Source organism: Spermophilus citellus, assembly GCF_964194105.1.
Source record: "Spermophilus citellus genome assembly, chromosome: 9".
NCBI lineage: Eukaryota > Metazoa > Chordata > Mammalia > Rodentia > Sciuridae > Spermophilus > Spermophilus citellus.
Window position 1 is genome coordinate 7,396,037 of NC_138191.1, and position 14,820 is coordinate 7,410,856.

Here is a 14,820-nt window from a genome sequence, read left to right on the forward strand (position 1 = left end):
CGTGACCGATCTAGTGTCTGCAGGCCACGGTAGCCGGCCTGAGCATCCCTCTCTTCACTCTGGCTAGACAGACTGACCTCTTGGAGGGAAATCATGACTCATTCACATTCTTTGAATAAGGAATTATATTCGTAAGTAATTTTTTAAAGGAAACTGAGCTAGAATATGAGTTTCTTCTCTCACCTGGGAAATCACTACATTTCATAAGCCAAAGAAATTCAAGCAGGTTGACACTTGTCAAAATCATAGGTGAAGTGCCCGGATGGAAACTGCATGCCCAGGAGTCCAGGCCAGTGTAGCACTGACAAGGCACTATCTCTAAGGCCCTGATTAACTTATCTGTAGTGTCCCTCCAGCCAGCCAGCCAGGAATGGGAGCAGAGTATGTGAGGGGGAAAGTCCCTTGCTGGGCTGGGACACTGGGCAGTCGTAAGCCTTGCTCAATACAGAACCCAGGAAGGGATGGGATGCTTTTCTAAGGGGTTGGGAGCCACCCAGTCTGGGCCTCGGCCTGGGGAGGACTTACTGGCTTGCTCCTGATCACCCTTGGTGTTGGCTGCAGCCACAGCAGCCTGAACTTCCTCTTTTTCCAGAAGCTCCACCAGGCCCAGCTCCTGAAAGACGGAAGAGATCCAGTAAAAGAAAAGTCTCCAGGACCAGGGACATGCTTCAGGAGTGGCCAGCAAGAGCTCCAAGGTCCACCAACCCACCCTCCCCCAGTCCTACCTCACTCGCCTTTAGGCAAAATAACCTGGTCAACCCATCCCTATTAACCCATATATATATATATATATATATATATATATATATATATATTTTTTTTTTTTTTTTTTTTTTTCTTTTCTGGTACTGAAAATTGATCCCAGGACCTCACACATGCTAGGCAAGTGCTCTGCCACTAAGCTACATTCCCAGCCCTTTCTATTTACTTATCTTATTATTATTAATTTTTTTTTTTTTTTTGGCATTGGGGATTGAACCTAGGTGCATTCTGCCTCTCAGTTATACCCCCATCTCTTAAAAAAATTTTTTTTGTGTTTTTGAGACAAGGTTTTCCTAAGTTGCCTAGGTTGGCCTTGGACTTGTGATCCTCCTGCCTCAGCTTCTGGAGTTGCTTGGATTACAAGTGTCCTCCATGAACCCTTGGGTACTTTAACACTGAGTCATAGCCCCAGCCATTTTTAAAATTTTGAGACAGGGTCTCACAAAGTTACTCAGACTGGCCTCAAACTTGCAATTCTCAAGTTTGAGGAATTGAGGAATTCTTGAGGAAGCTGCCTCAGCTTCCTGAATCATTGGGATTATGGGTATCACTGCATCTGACACCCAGTCCTTTATATTTTTAAAATACTTTTAGATGTCGATGAATCTTTTATTTTATTCATCTATTTATATGTGGTGCTGAGGATTGAACCCAATGCCTCACACATGCTAGGCAAGCGCTCTGCCACTGAGCCACAACCCCAGCCCTCCCTTTTATTTTATTTTGAGACAGTCTTGCTAAGTTTTTGAGAATGATCTGGAACTTGTGATCCTCCTGCCTCAGTCTCTCAAGCAGCTGGGATTACAGGTGTGCACTATGACACCCAGGCAATTAACCCATCGTTAACTTTTCTTACCAAGAACTTGAAGCAACAACCTAGACAACACAAATGTCCACAGTGTCAGAGAGAAAGTCCGCAGCACTGAAAACAAGACTAAGTTGAGGTCTCAGTTCAGCAATGGGGGAGTCTGCCAATTAGACGGCTCCTGGGTCCCTCCCAGTTAGTCTGAGGGACTGTCAGATAGTAGAAGCTGGTTAGTCTCATGCACTAGGCTTTGGGGTGACTGAACCATCTAAGCAGTTGATCACATCCTGCTGAATACAAAGAACTAACAGTGGAGACGCTGAGAAGAGCCCTCTCCTACCTCGCAGGAAGAGTGTCAGGTAATAGGGCCTCACCTGTGCTTTCTGCTCCCTGTCTGAGCTCAGCTGTTCCAGGTAACAGTCAGCAAAGTCTCTTCTCACCCCTTGCAGGGCCAGGGCAGGGTCCTGAAGGGCCTCTAGCAAGGCTTCAGGGCTCTGTCTTTCCAGGGCTTCATCAATGACTTCTAGAGCCCCACGGACTGATAAAGACCAAGACTCCACGATGATTAGTGTGAGACAGCCCATCTCTTACAGCCCAGCCCAGCCCTGGGAATCTGCTTCTTCCTACAGGCCCAGAATTACCTCCACCCTTGCCCCCTGGGTTCCAGGGCCCATTTGGTCCAGCCCCAATTCTTCAGCTTGGTCTTCACAGCCTTTCCATCTTACCATCCTGGACCCTGAGGATATTCTAACCCTAACTGGAAAATGCCCACCCATCTTGCCCTTCCTGCCCTAATCTCCTTCATCTTTACCCCATTCCCTTCTCCAAGGGACCCCAGGTCCAACTGCCCCCCTGCACCAGGAGCTGAAAGTTCTGCCCCTTTGTCTCTGCTCCCTCCTTGGGCCTTCAACCAAACAGAAACTTCCCTGGAGGGACCACTTCTCCTCCGGACACTGATGGCTAGAAAGCAGAGCAGCACTCCTCAGACCTAGATTTCCCGGAGGTAACAGCTGGCCCAAGTGGGGCCCAAGGGCTTCCTGGCCGGAGAAGGCATCCCTCAGCCTTTCAGTGCAAAGGCTCACCCTTCAGCCCCTCCAGCCCCTCCAGGCCCGCCTCTTACCATTGACATGGTTGATGTTGCCCTGGATTTCAGCCTGGGTTAGGTAGTAGTCATAGATGTCCTGGTTTTCCCTGTCATCCTGCAAAAACCACATTGAGTGGGACTCCTAGGAAGACCAATGGAGTCTTCTTTTCCTCCCTCCCTGTCTACACTGATTTCTTCTTCTGTAGACCTTCCCAAGACCAAAGGTCAGTCCACTCCTAAGGACTCTGGGGATGGTGTGGGGTCGAACCCCTGACCCTGACACAGTTAAACCAGACCCACCTTTGGAATCTCCAGTCTAATCTCATCCTGTCCCCCATTCCAGAGCCGCTCAGGCTTCCCCTGGAGACCACGCCGCCAGAGCCTTTTCTCCAGTTGACTCTTCTGAATTCACACCCTTCTCCCATGTTCCTCTCCATTTCTCTAAGATACTCTAGTTACAGTTTCTCTAAGAAGCAGCTTCGGGACTTAGAGACGGGACCCAGGTGTCCTGTTCCACTTGAGACTTCCCAAGCCACTCACTTTGGCTCTGCCCTCCCCTGTGGTCCTTACGTGGTTCCTGGCATTGGCAGCCTTCTCCACCTTGGCCAGAGCCAACATTTCCTGGTAGATGGCTGCCAGAGGCTCTCGAAGATTCCCCAGAAGGGCACTGGGATTCTGCAGGGCAGCCAGGGTGTCCTGGACCACCCCTCGCTCCACTGCCTCATTGATGGCAAGGACAGCTGCGTGGACTGGGCGGAGACACGGGAACAGGTCAGAAGGCCAGGAAAAATGCCAGGCCAGAGCCCAACCAGTTGTGGGCCACTCTACGTCACCCCTGTTTCATCCCCAGAAGCCAGGTAACTGACCACCCACGCCTATGGACGTCAGAGAACAGAGCCGGGCACTGTGAGGCCTGGAGTCCTCCCACGTTCACTGGGCCGACTCCCAGCAGGGCAGAGCCCAGGCCCCACCTGCAGCCTCATCCACAGAGAGCTCATTGGCCAGGATGCCCCCGATCTTGCTGAAGGCAGGCAGCTGGAGGCCATATTTGGCCAGTTCAGAGGCCATGTTGCTGAGTTCCTCGGCTGGAAAGAGACCACAGGTGCCCTTGGTCAGGCCAGGCCTCCCCAGGCCTTGGCCAGATGGTGATGTCTGGGAAGGAGCTGGGCTCACCTGTGAACTTCACTTTCCCGTAGAGATCATGGATCTGAGGGGCCAATCCTAGCTGGAAGAGGAAGAGACTGGGGAAGAACGGAAGGCGTTGGGGCCTGTTCATTTCAGTGCTCTGCCTACAGTGAGTTTGTGGGGACACTGTGGGGACCAGAAGGCCACTCAACGCCTGCCCTCAAGTCACCCCCAATTCACAGGGAGAAATGTCATCCATCAGCCCAAAGCAAGTGCTACAGAAGGTCAGCAAGATGCTGTGGGAGGTCCGGGGGACTGGGAAGGCTCCGCAAAGGGTACACTGCAGTAGGAGGTCACAGGATGGAGACGGAGGACAGGAAGGGCTCAGCAAGCCCAGGAATGGAGGCACAAAGGACAGGGGAAGGCAGGAAGAGATGGCATGGTGACCACAGGAACTGGTCTGTGGTTTAGTTAAATGACAGCCTTTGCCATTCACACTCAGTGGCTTGCATGTGATGCTCTGGATGGGTCCTATTCTGATTCCTTTATACCCCAGTCACAAGCTGAAGGATCCACCCCAACTGCTCTTTCTCACATAAATGTCACATAAATCTCAACTTACCCTGGTGAGTCTAACTTTCTGGAGAGGTGCTTTCTGTGGTCTACCCTCCCTCCTTCCTATTGTGTTTCTTGACAATTGTTGGTTACATCTACCCAGAGGAACCTGGGTGACAGAATTTGGGATCTCTCACCTAAGAGCATGAATGCAGTAGATCACCCGGGGCATGTTCTTCTTGTCATAGATGTCTGTGGTCTCCGGGAAGAAGGTCTAGAGGGGAAACCAGCCAGTTATCACCACTGAGGACCTTTGAGCAGCACCAGGCATGTACAGAGGAGCGGAGCAACTGGGTCTTCCTCTCCAACCCGAGGTGTGTCCCCTATGCCTGAGGCTTCTACGTCAGTCTCCTTAGTCATTTCTAGGCAGTTCAATATAAATGAAAGGCAGCCAGGCACGGTGGTGCACGCCTAGAATCCCGCTGCTCAGAAGGCTGAGGCAAGAGGATCGTGAGTTCAAAGCCAGCCTCAGCAACTTAGCAAGGCCCTATGCAACTCAGTGAGACTCTGCCTCTAAATAAATATAAAAAAGGACTGGGGATGTGGCTCAGTGGCTAAGTGCCGCTGGGCTTAATCCCCAGTACCAAAAAATAATAATAAAAGAACGGCACTGGGGACACACTAAGCCAAGACAGCCACAGACACTCAGTCACAGGGTGCCCGGTTTAACTCAACCCCAGATGATGCTATCAAGGCCACAGGACACAAACCCTATCTTCCAGGAAAAGCAGGCCCCAGTCACTTATAGCCACAATAAGCCTATGCTTGTGCCCCTCACCTTAGATTCCCACCAGAAAGGCGATATGCTGGGGGGCTGGCCATGTTCCCTTGGGGAGCCCAACAAGGCATGCGTTGCCAGGGAGCACAAAGACATCAGGGTATGTCATCCCTGTCTCCAAGTCAGAGGCCCTGATCAGTGATGGCCCCTTTAAGAACTGGGTCACCCCAGGCATGTCTTCTCTGGTGACTATAATGAGACCTAACCTCAATACATCTTGGTTACATGTAGGCTTAGGATAAAGGACCAAATCTAGAGACTTAATGCCAGACCCACTGAAGGCACACGCCCTCCATCGCTTCTGCCTCCCGTCAAAAACCAAAAAAGGGGGCTGGGGATATGGCTCAAGCAGTAGCGCGCTCGCCTGGCATGCGTGCGGCCCGGGTTCGATCCTCAGCACCACATACAAACAAGGATGTTGTGTCCGCCGAGAACTAAAAAATAAATATTAAAAATTCTCTCTCTCTCTCTCTCTATCTTAAAAAAGGGGGGGGGGCATCTTTCTTCACTACTGTTTCCCTTCTACAGGGAAGGAAAACAAAATGCAAAAGAACCACACCTTAGAGAATCCTATCATGCCTTGTAGTTCTTTACAAAGAGGATTTGCACTGAGCATGGGATCCCATCAGAAGATAAAACAGGGCAGGGTTCTTTATCCATTTCAAAGTTGAGAAACAAATTGAGATTCACAGAGTAAAGGAACATGCAGCAGGCACCCAGCGAGGGTCTTGGGCCTAGGAGTCCAACTTGAAGCCCACCACCTAAGGATGTCCCTACTCCACTGGAATTCTCATGGAGAGATGGCTGGCTGACATAAGCATATCTGTGGGGTGACACAGGGGCCCACTGCAGAATGGCAGCTGCAACTCAGGCCAGAAGACCTTCACCTCATTTCATCCATAGGGAAGTGGAACAGAGACTAAGGAACTCAGTTCAAAGACACATAGCCCCAAGGAATTGTTCTCTTAGAGTCATTTAGAAGATACATGAAGATGGGAGCCCAGGAAGATAAAGCTTATGGAGCTAGGGGTCGGAGGGGGGGACTGATGAAGGTAAAGATGAACAACAATCTTTTTGTTTGTTTGTTTGCGGTGCTGGGGATGGAACCAGGGCTTCATGCATGCTAGACAAGCATCCTGCCACTGAGCTCCCACCCAGAGCCCGAGCATGGGAAACCATCTTGAGGCCCAGTGTTACCGAAGGCAGACCAACGTGGGCAATGGCCGACAGCCAAAAGTTGATGTTGTCTGTGTGGCGGAAATGCAAGCCCGTTGCCTGAAAGGGAAGGGAAGAGAGAAGAATTTATTTCCACAGTTGTCAGTGCTCCTTATGGGCAGAGAGCAGACCACAGCTTAGAGAGTCAAGAGGAAAGGGTGGGGAAAGCCGGAGGACCCCACCCTGTGGATTTCCCATCCTCCCAGGACAGAGGAACACGACAGAGAAGCCACCAGGAATGGATGATCCACTTGGACAGCTGGAATTGACGGCACAGGGGTGGGGCTAACAATCCAGCAAAGGGGAGTCTGGAGCTGAGAGGAGGTTTGAGCTGGCTACAGCATGGAGAAGAAGTGCATGCCCAGGAAGAACTCAGGTGGCAAAGCCCACAAGTCACCGTGTGAAGCCTGTGGGCAGAGGAGTCTGCAAGCAGTTCTAATCTCAGGGTCATCATTTTCTTTTTAACTTTGCTGTGCTGGGAATGAACACCAGGACCTTGCACATGCTACCCAAGTGCTCTGTCCCTGAGCTCCATCCCTGAGCTCCATCCCAAGCCCTTCAGGACCATCTTAAAACACACCTAGCAAGTGTCCTTGCTGCTAAAAATGATCCATGCCCACTTGACAGAGAGACACTGATTAATACCTGTTGTCCCAGTGCAATGATTAATAGCATCCTCTTTCATCATTTAAAGTATCCAGATTTGGACAATAGATTATATGGGCACTCTACCCTCACAGCTGCAAGGAGACCGGGTAGCTTGAGAGGAGGAAAGTAGAGAGTGCTCGCCTGGTACCGCAGCTGCTCCACGTCGTAGATCTTCTTCAGGGGAACCACAGAGGGCGCAAAACAGTGGCCCAGCTTAGCCAGCAACACTCCGTTACGGAGGCTCTCCTCCAGCTGCACCGGGGAAGGAAGTTCCTCCTTCAGGCAGGCCTCCATCCAGCTAGGAGCAGGAAAGCAGAGAGCCTTCTCACCCGCTCTGGTGGGCCATGCTCGTTTATACCAACGGCAGGACCTGTCCTCCCTCCCACACCCTTCCCCTTCTGCCCCGTTGCCTGACTGATCCCACCTTCTTCCAAGCTGCCCCAAATACCTGGACAAGCCAACCCTCAGCCTCAGTGACCCCAGAAAATCCTCCCTCAGGGATCCTGCAGCTGCCCATCTTCAGTGAGGCTTAAACAGACTTTGCTCTCGTCTGCCTGGCTGCGTAACAATCTACTGAACCAAGGTGAATCTGCTTCTTCTTCCATATTGCATTGTTCCCTGGGAAGCTGGTGCAGAAAGCTCATGTTTGCTCATGTTTGGGTGCAGAAAGCTCATGTTATGTGGCTCATAACTCAGCTTTGGCCAGGCGCAGTGGTGTACGCCTGTAATCCCAGTCTTTGGAGGCTGAGGCAGGAGGACCACAAATTCAAGGCCAGCTTCGGCAACTCAATGAGACCCTATCTCAAAATAAAAAATAAAAAGGACTGGGGCTTTAGATCACTGGTACAGCACTTTGGGTTCAATCTCTAGTACTCCCTCCCCACCCTCACACACAAAAGGACTGTTGGTTAAAAGGAAAGAATTAGATGTTTATCCTGCTCCTCCTCCTGGATAAATTGGATGGTAGAATAACCAAATAGTCCCAAGATGATGAGGGAAAGTTTTGTTTGGTCTTGTTTGAGCAGATTTTCAGCTGATTAATGAAGAAGACATAACAGAATTAGAAAACAGTTACTTTGCATTTCCAATAAAATAATAGATTCTGGTGGGTCAACCATGGAGGAAACCATTAGAAAGGTAATGGTGAGTTTTATGAAGTAAAGAAAAGGCTATAACCTGAGCTCCCAGATCACACTAACATCCCTAAAAGTGGGACAAGCAGACACTGTTCCTCCTATGAGATGTGAGGTGAAACACACCACCACCCATGAAGTCTACTTGTCAAAAAAATGTTGAACCTGAATCTAATCAAGCCTTTAGAACCAACATCCTTTTATAGGAAATTTGGGGTTTAGAGGAACAAGTTGAATGACACAAGGAAGCAAATAAAGTCAGAATGTAGGATGTTCTATAGGAAAAGTGATCCAGTTTCTTAAACAAGTCAATGACATAAAAACGGAAAACGGGGAGGTGAGCTGCTCTAGATTAAAGAAGACTGAAGAGGTAAGTGTAATACGAGAGCTTCTCTAGAACCTTATTTGAATGAGTCGAAGGGAAAAAACTAGTTGTCTTTTTCAACAATCAGGACAATCTGAAAATGGCCTGGGCATTGATCTTCCAGGGACTGACAGATAATTTAGTTGGGTATTATAATGGCGCTGAGGTTATGTAAGCAAATGTCCACAGGTTTGGGAGATATGCATTGAAGTATGAAAGGGATTAAAAAGATGTAATGTCTGGGGTTTGCCTTAAAGAAACAGAACATGCTGACCCACGCAAGTGGTCCCAGCAACTTGGGAGATTAAGGCAAAAGGCAAGTTCAAGTCTAGCCTGGGCAACTTAGTGAGAATGTCCCAAATAAAAAATAAAAAAGGGCTGGGAGAGTAGATCAATGGTAAAGCACCCCTGAGTCAACCCCTACTACCAAAATAACCCCCTCAAGAGAGAAGATGCTATTTTAGCTTGCCCTTTCCCACAGAACAGACCTTCATCCTGTTGCATTTGCTTTGGGAGCAGGTGCCTGGGGGTGGGGGAGTGGGAAAGGAGACCAGGAGTCCATCTTGCTGGGCCTCACTCACCGCTTGGCTTCTTCCAGCCGACACAGGTACTGATAGGCCACATTCTGCCTCCTCTGGTTATCCATCTCCTCAGCTGTGAGGCGTTCGTCTGCGGAGGGAAGAAGGTCCAGTGAAGGCCTCAGCACTGAAGCTTTAACAGACTTCCCGAGGCAGCCCTGCTCAGAGTCCTGATACATCCCCATTCCTCTTCCAGGACAGCCTTTACCGGGGGCCTCCTATGCCAGAGGCGTTTCTTCCTTTGCCTCTGTAGACATCTTCCTGTCCTCCTCCTCCTTCCCTCCATCTTGCCCAAGCAGGGCTGTCTAGAACCTTCCTTGGCTGAGAATTTCACTCCATAATTTATTCCTAATTAGCCTCTGAGTTCTCCAAGAGGGTGACCTATGCCATCCTCGTCAGGTGCTCTCTCAAAGGCTCAATTAACAGAACCACCCAGGATTCATCAATCAACAGCCACTCATTCATTCAATACCTCCTTCTGACCAGGCCCTGGGCACTAGTGGATTCTACTCTTCTTCTTCTTTTTTTTTTTTTAATATTTATTTTTTAGGTGTACTTGGACACAATGCCTTTATTTATTTATTTGGTGCTGAGGATGGAACCCAGGGCCTTGCACGTGCTAGGCGAGCGCTCTACCACTGAGCTACAACCCCAGCCCCTTCTTCTTTTTTCTTTTTAATGGTGCTGGGGATCAAACCCAGGGCTTCATGCATGCTAGGCAAGTATTCTACCACTGAGCTATGTTCCTAGCCCCCAGAACTTTACTTTTTCTTTTATATATATATATATATATATTTTTTTTTTAGTTGTAGGTGGACACAATATCTTTATTTTATTTATTTATATGTGGTGCTGAGTATTACAGAAATAAATAAACAAGCAAACAGAAAGAAGAAAAGGTGGTCCAGCAGTGAGAACCACACCACTCACTTGGGATTAAGTGGAAGGGCAAAGAGAATTTTTGTAAACCACAAAGGTACTTTAGCTATTCTTTTGTTATAGGTCATCGAGGAGCAAAATAACTTTCAAGTTAAATAAAATGCAGACAGCATTCTGAATTTAAACTTGAGAAGTGGAAATGCCTTAAATGATATTGTCCTCCTGCGTGAACTTAGCCTCAGCCTCCATTTAAGCTCTGCCTCCTCCTCTCCCCCAACTCTATATTCTAGGCCTGGGTTCAATCCTCAGCGCCACATACAAATAAAGATGTTGTGTCCATCGAAAACTAAAAAAATAAATAATAAAAAATTCTCTCTCAAAAAAAATTAATAAAATTAAAAGAAATTTATATATATATATTTCTCTTTAGGGAAGACAATTCAAAATCAAACACAAAGGGTGAGAGAAAGCGAAACACACCCACCAGAAGGATAAACAGAGAGATCCTAGAGAGTCAGAGTTTGGTGATTCTGTCTTTGACTCAGCATTTAATGTCATTCTCACTCCTGATCCTATTTCCTCATATTGCATATCCAGCAATATGGTTTGGGAGAGGGCAGGACAGTAGCAGTTATGAACTGGCAGTTATGAAAGCTCACACACACACACACACACACACACACATCTCCAAATACAGATTTGAAAGTACTGGCCAACCACAGGAAATCCATCAGTTCCTCTGAGGGGGTGTACAAGGAACAAGTGTTGGCTGTTGAGCATGGAAAATAAAACAGTAAGTGGGTGACATCACCTCAGAGTTATGAACTGAGGACTGAAGGACTTTGCACACACACAACACTCTCTCTCTCTCTCTCTCACTCTCACTCTCTCTCTCTTTCTCTCAATCCTAATGGAGAAGTAGGGGGTGAAGGAAGAGCTAGCAGGTTTTGCCTGTCATTCCGACGATCTGACGGAGACCTGCCCTCCCTTCCTTCCAACCCATCTCGGTCCCTAGTGCAGTGTCTTGGAAGTGAGGCTCAGGACCACCGGCCTCCACCACCTGGGTGGGGTGCTCCTTATAAACGCTGACTACGGGCTCCAACCCAGATCTACAGAGCGGGAACTCCGGGGTGGAACTTGGGAATCTGCACTCTATCAAGCCTCTCGGGCCATTCGGGCACCTGAGGGACACTGTCTCAAAGCCCAAGGGCTTCCCAGGTTCCCCAGGAGTCCCGTTCCTCGGCGGCGCTGGGCAAGGCCGTCGGTCATCAGCAACAGCTGAGTTTTTCAGGAGCCTAGGCCACTGCAGTTCTGCCGCCCTGCAGTCCCACGGTTCGGGGATGAGAAGGTTCTGGAAAGCTCCGGCAGCGGGGGGCGTTTCGCACCGGCCAGGTCCCCCGCCGCTCGCCCCGCAAGCCCGGCGAAGCCCCCGAGCCACCCAGCCCGCCATGGTCACGACCCCACAGCAGCAGCCCCCCGGACCCTCAGGGACCCTCTCAGCACTCACAGGCCGCCCGGCCCCGGCCCGCTCCTCTCCCCTCCATGTTCCTCCTTCTTCCAGGTTTGAATCTCCCGCCGCTGGGCCACCGCCCCTCTCCGTCGCCACCCTGGGAAGGACACTTCCGGTGTCCGCCGCGGGAGACCCTGGGATTTGTAGTCCTCGGCCGCGGAGACCGGCGGCCCAGGTGGGGAGGATGCGGGCCACCTGAGGCGGCGCTCTCCTGCCTCGCGGTTCCCCCAGGCTCCTTCGTTGCCCCTAGCCTCGCCTCTGTCCTTCCTCCGTAGTGTTCCCGTTACCGGCCCCGTTTCCCATTGTTTTCTTGGGTCTCGCTAGCTTGCGGGCCTACTAGGTGCTGTGCACTAAAGCAGGTGGTGGAGCAGCGATGGATGATGCAGTGAAAGCTGGAGCTGAGTTTGCTGTTCTAGGACGGACAGCCAGACAGCCGTGTCGTTAGATACATTAGGGTCAGCGACACACAGGAGGGAGGCAGTCCTTGCAGTGAAGGGCTGGGCAGTCTTCCTTTTGGAGGTTGACAGCTGATGTGGGTTGAAAAGTGAAAGCGAATTTATCAGATTGAAGGAGAGAGGCATTCGGGTCAGCGGAAACAGCTTGTTCAAAAAGTGATTTGGAGAAGCCTGAGGGGTGGTTCTTGCCTGTAACCCCAGCCTCAGCAATTTAGAGAGGCCCTAAGCAACTCAGTGAGACCCTGTCTCTAAATAAAATACAAAAGAGGGCTGGGGATGTGGGTCTATGGTCGAGTGCCCCCGAGTTCAATCCCCGGTTTTTTGGTTTTTGTTTTTAAGTGATTTGGAGAAATAAAACCAAATTCAGCTTCAGGGGAGGACAAAGTTCAGCCAGGGAGAGGCAGGATGGGATCTCTGAGGTCAAGCCAGGTCCCACACAACCATGGTGTCATGCTAAGGTGTTGGGATGGGGTCTGGTTAGCAGTTATCAGTCAGGGAGCCCTTTAGACCTAGATCAGGACCCGATTTACAATTTAGAAAGAGTCCTCTTATAGCAGGGGCTTGGAGGAAGATGTTGCTAAGGACAGAGACCAACGGGGGACTAATGCAGTAGCCCTGATGAAAGATAATAAAGACCTGAACTAATAAAAGAGAACTATAACAATAATTATGCTGAAAAATATTTTTGGCATGTTTTTTGATGGGGTCCCTCATCTTGTATTTTTCCTATCTCCACTCAAGTAACCAGGCCATCTATGCTCACTGAATCAGGGGAGACGTGTGAATGGGCAGAAAACAGAAAGCATCCAAACCTACAGCCTTCAGAGGAACAGAGAAGATTCCGTGCTGAGGCAATACTCAGAAAAGTAAGATTTGAAGACAGTGAGTATTCCCCTGAAGACGTGAGGGGGTCATTCCCCTTGCCTCTTGCCAGCTGGGGGAAGTAGAGAGAGTCCAGGTGCCCGGGGGCTCCTGGTGATAGGAGTTCCATATTCCACTTCCTGGGGAGGCTGGGAAGGCTTCCAGTAGTACTGGACCCTGAGACGAAGAGTTTCAGAAGCTAGGCAGATACACCCTTAGACAGCTGTGCAGAAATTCCCTAACCAATAAGAAGTCAAGTTCCCTCCTCTTCTGCTTGGTGAAGGTCTGGGCCTGAAAGGGTCAGCAGGATAAGAAGGAGGGTGGTGTCAGTGGACACCTTTGTGAACAGATGGCTGAGGACCAGATGGGCCTCCCCTCTCAAGACTTGGTAGCACATATCATCATATCATCTCCTCTTGGGCCCCACCCTGGGAGAAAGAAGAGAGCAAACCCCCAAACTGACTCACATTGCTTCCACAATCCCAGCAGAATTGGGGCAAGAAACAGAGACGAGTAGAGATGTATTTCTTGTACACCAAAGTTATATACCAACACATGACGTCAATATGTATTGAGTGCTTATATTCCAGATGCTTTATTTAACATCATAAGAACCATCTTACTTAATCTTCACAATGTAGATGATAAACTGAGGCTCTACACAGCTAATAATTGGTAGATGCCGCAGTCTGGCTGGGCACAAAATAATGGAGCCACCACGAGGCACTTGTAGGTTCAAACAGGAACTCCTTTATTGCCCAACTCCCGAGAACGCCACCCACGCGGCCCTCCCAGGAACACCACACACCAACCGGAACTCTCTCCACCGGAACCTCACCAACCAACAGGAACTCTTCAGGAATCCGGGCGAGAGCTCAACCAGAACTCAATGGGAACTCAACTGGGCATGCGGGCGCTGGAGGCAGCAGGAGCTGCCCTATTGCCAGACAGCAGGGGTCCATATACAACTGAATAGACAGCCTGTTTCAATCCAGCATCATCCAGTCATAGCAATTATACACAGCTTAACTTAATTAACATCATCTTAATGGCTCGCTGGCGTCACCTCTCAACCACTCCTCTGGTAGTATGCCAGGCGCCATTCCGACTCGGCTGTGGCTCTCTACAGGTAGAGCCAAGATTTAAATTGGATAGTCCCCTTCCAAGTTTAAGTTCTTAGCCACTATATACAGTTTCACCTCCAAGGTCATAGTCATGCAACTGTGGAAAAGAATATACACTGGACATGAATTTCAAAGGTAAAACCATTAACCAGGTGAGGAGGTACATACTTGTAATGTCAGCAATTTAGGAGGTTGAAACAGGAGGATTGCAAGTTGGAGACTGGCCTCAGCAATTTAGGGACACCCTCTTTGAGGAACTTAGTGAGACCCTATCTCAAAATTTTAAAAAAGGACTGGAGAGCCTGTAATCCCAGTGGCTCTGGAGTCTGAGACAAGAGGATTGCAGGTTTGAAGCCAACCTCAGCAACTTAGTGAGGCTGTAAGCGCTTCTGTCTCAAAAAATAAAAAGGGCTGAGGATGTAAGTCAGTGGTAAAATGCCCCTGGGTTGAATCCCCAGTACCCACTCCCCACCCCACTAACAAAAGAAAAAGAAAGAAAGGTGCAATCATTGGGCTAAGAATCAAAGAAGGAGCTGAGGTTTTCTTCTGGGTTTCTACTAGTAACACTATGAACATGAAGAAACACGAGTTTCATTTGGACAAGTTAAGTCTACAGAAATTATTGACTTATCAGTGGTGTCAAAATCAAAGGAGTGGATGAAATGTTCTTGAAAGAGGGCAAAGGACAGAGTTTGGGGAAAACTAGCTTAGGAGGTGGAAAGAGAAATTGTCAGCGAAGGAAAGACAGAGCCAGGACACATGGGTCATGGAAAGTAAATGGAGAGGTGCAAGGATGTGGTAGATACAGCGTGAAACCAAACAAGGAAATTATTCAGAAGCCATGTGCTTCTGTAATCCCACATCTGTAAGCCCAGCAGCTCAGG

At 49.3% G+C, this 14,820-nt stretch overlaps 1 protein-coding gene across 1 annotated transcript in view; it reads right to left on the minus strand.

Annotated features, from left to right (window-relative positions):
* Nucleotides 1–11,572, minus strand: part of IQGAP3 (IQ motif containing GTPase activating protein 3) — a 39,628-nt gene extending 28,056 nt beyond the window's left edge. The window contains exons 1-11 of the mRNA XM_081308483.1: nt 11,494–11,572; nt 9,111–9,198; nt 7,174–7,330; nt 6,367–6,444; nt 4,529–4,605; nt 3,825–3,892; nt 3,623–3,736; nt 3,222–3,400; nt 2,688–2,766; nt 1,942–2,105; nt 526–613 (exon numbers count right to left, since the gene is read on the minus strand). Coding sequence (XP_081164609.1) covers nt 526–613; nt 1,942–2,105; nt 2,688–2,766; nt 3,222–3,400; nt 3,623–3,736; nt 3,825–3,892; nt 4,529–4,605; nt 6,367–6,444; nt 7,174–7,330; nt 9,111–9,198; nt 11,494–11,530 — 1,129 coding nt within the window. The 5' untranslated portion in view covers nt 11,531–11,572. The remainder of the gene's footprint in view (nt 1–525; nt 614–1,941; nt 2,106–2,687; nt 2,767–3,221; nt 3,401–3,622; nt 3,737–3,824; nt 3,893–4,528; nt 4,606–6,366; nt 6,445–7,173; nt 7,331–9,110; nt 9,199–11,493) is intronic.
* Between the last annotated feature and the right edge of the window lie 3,248 nt (nt 11,573–14,820).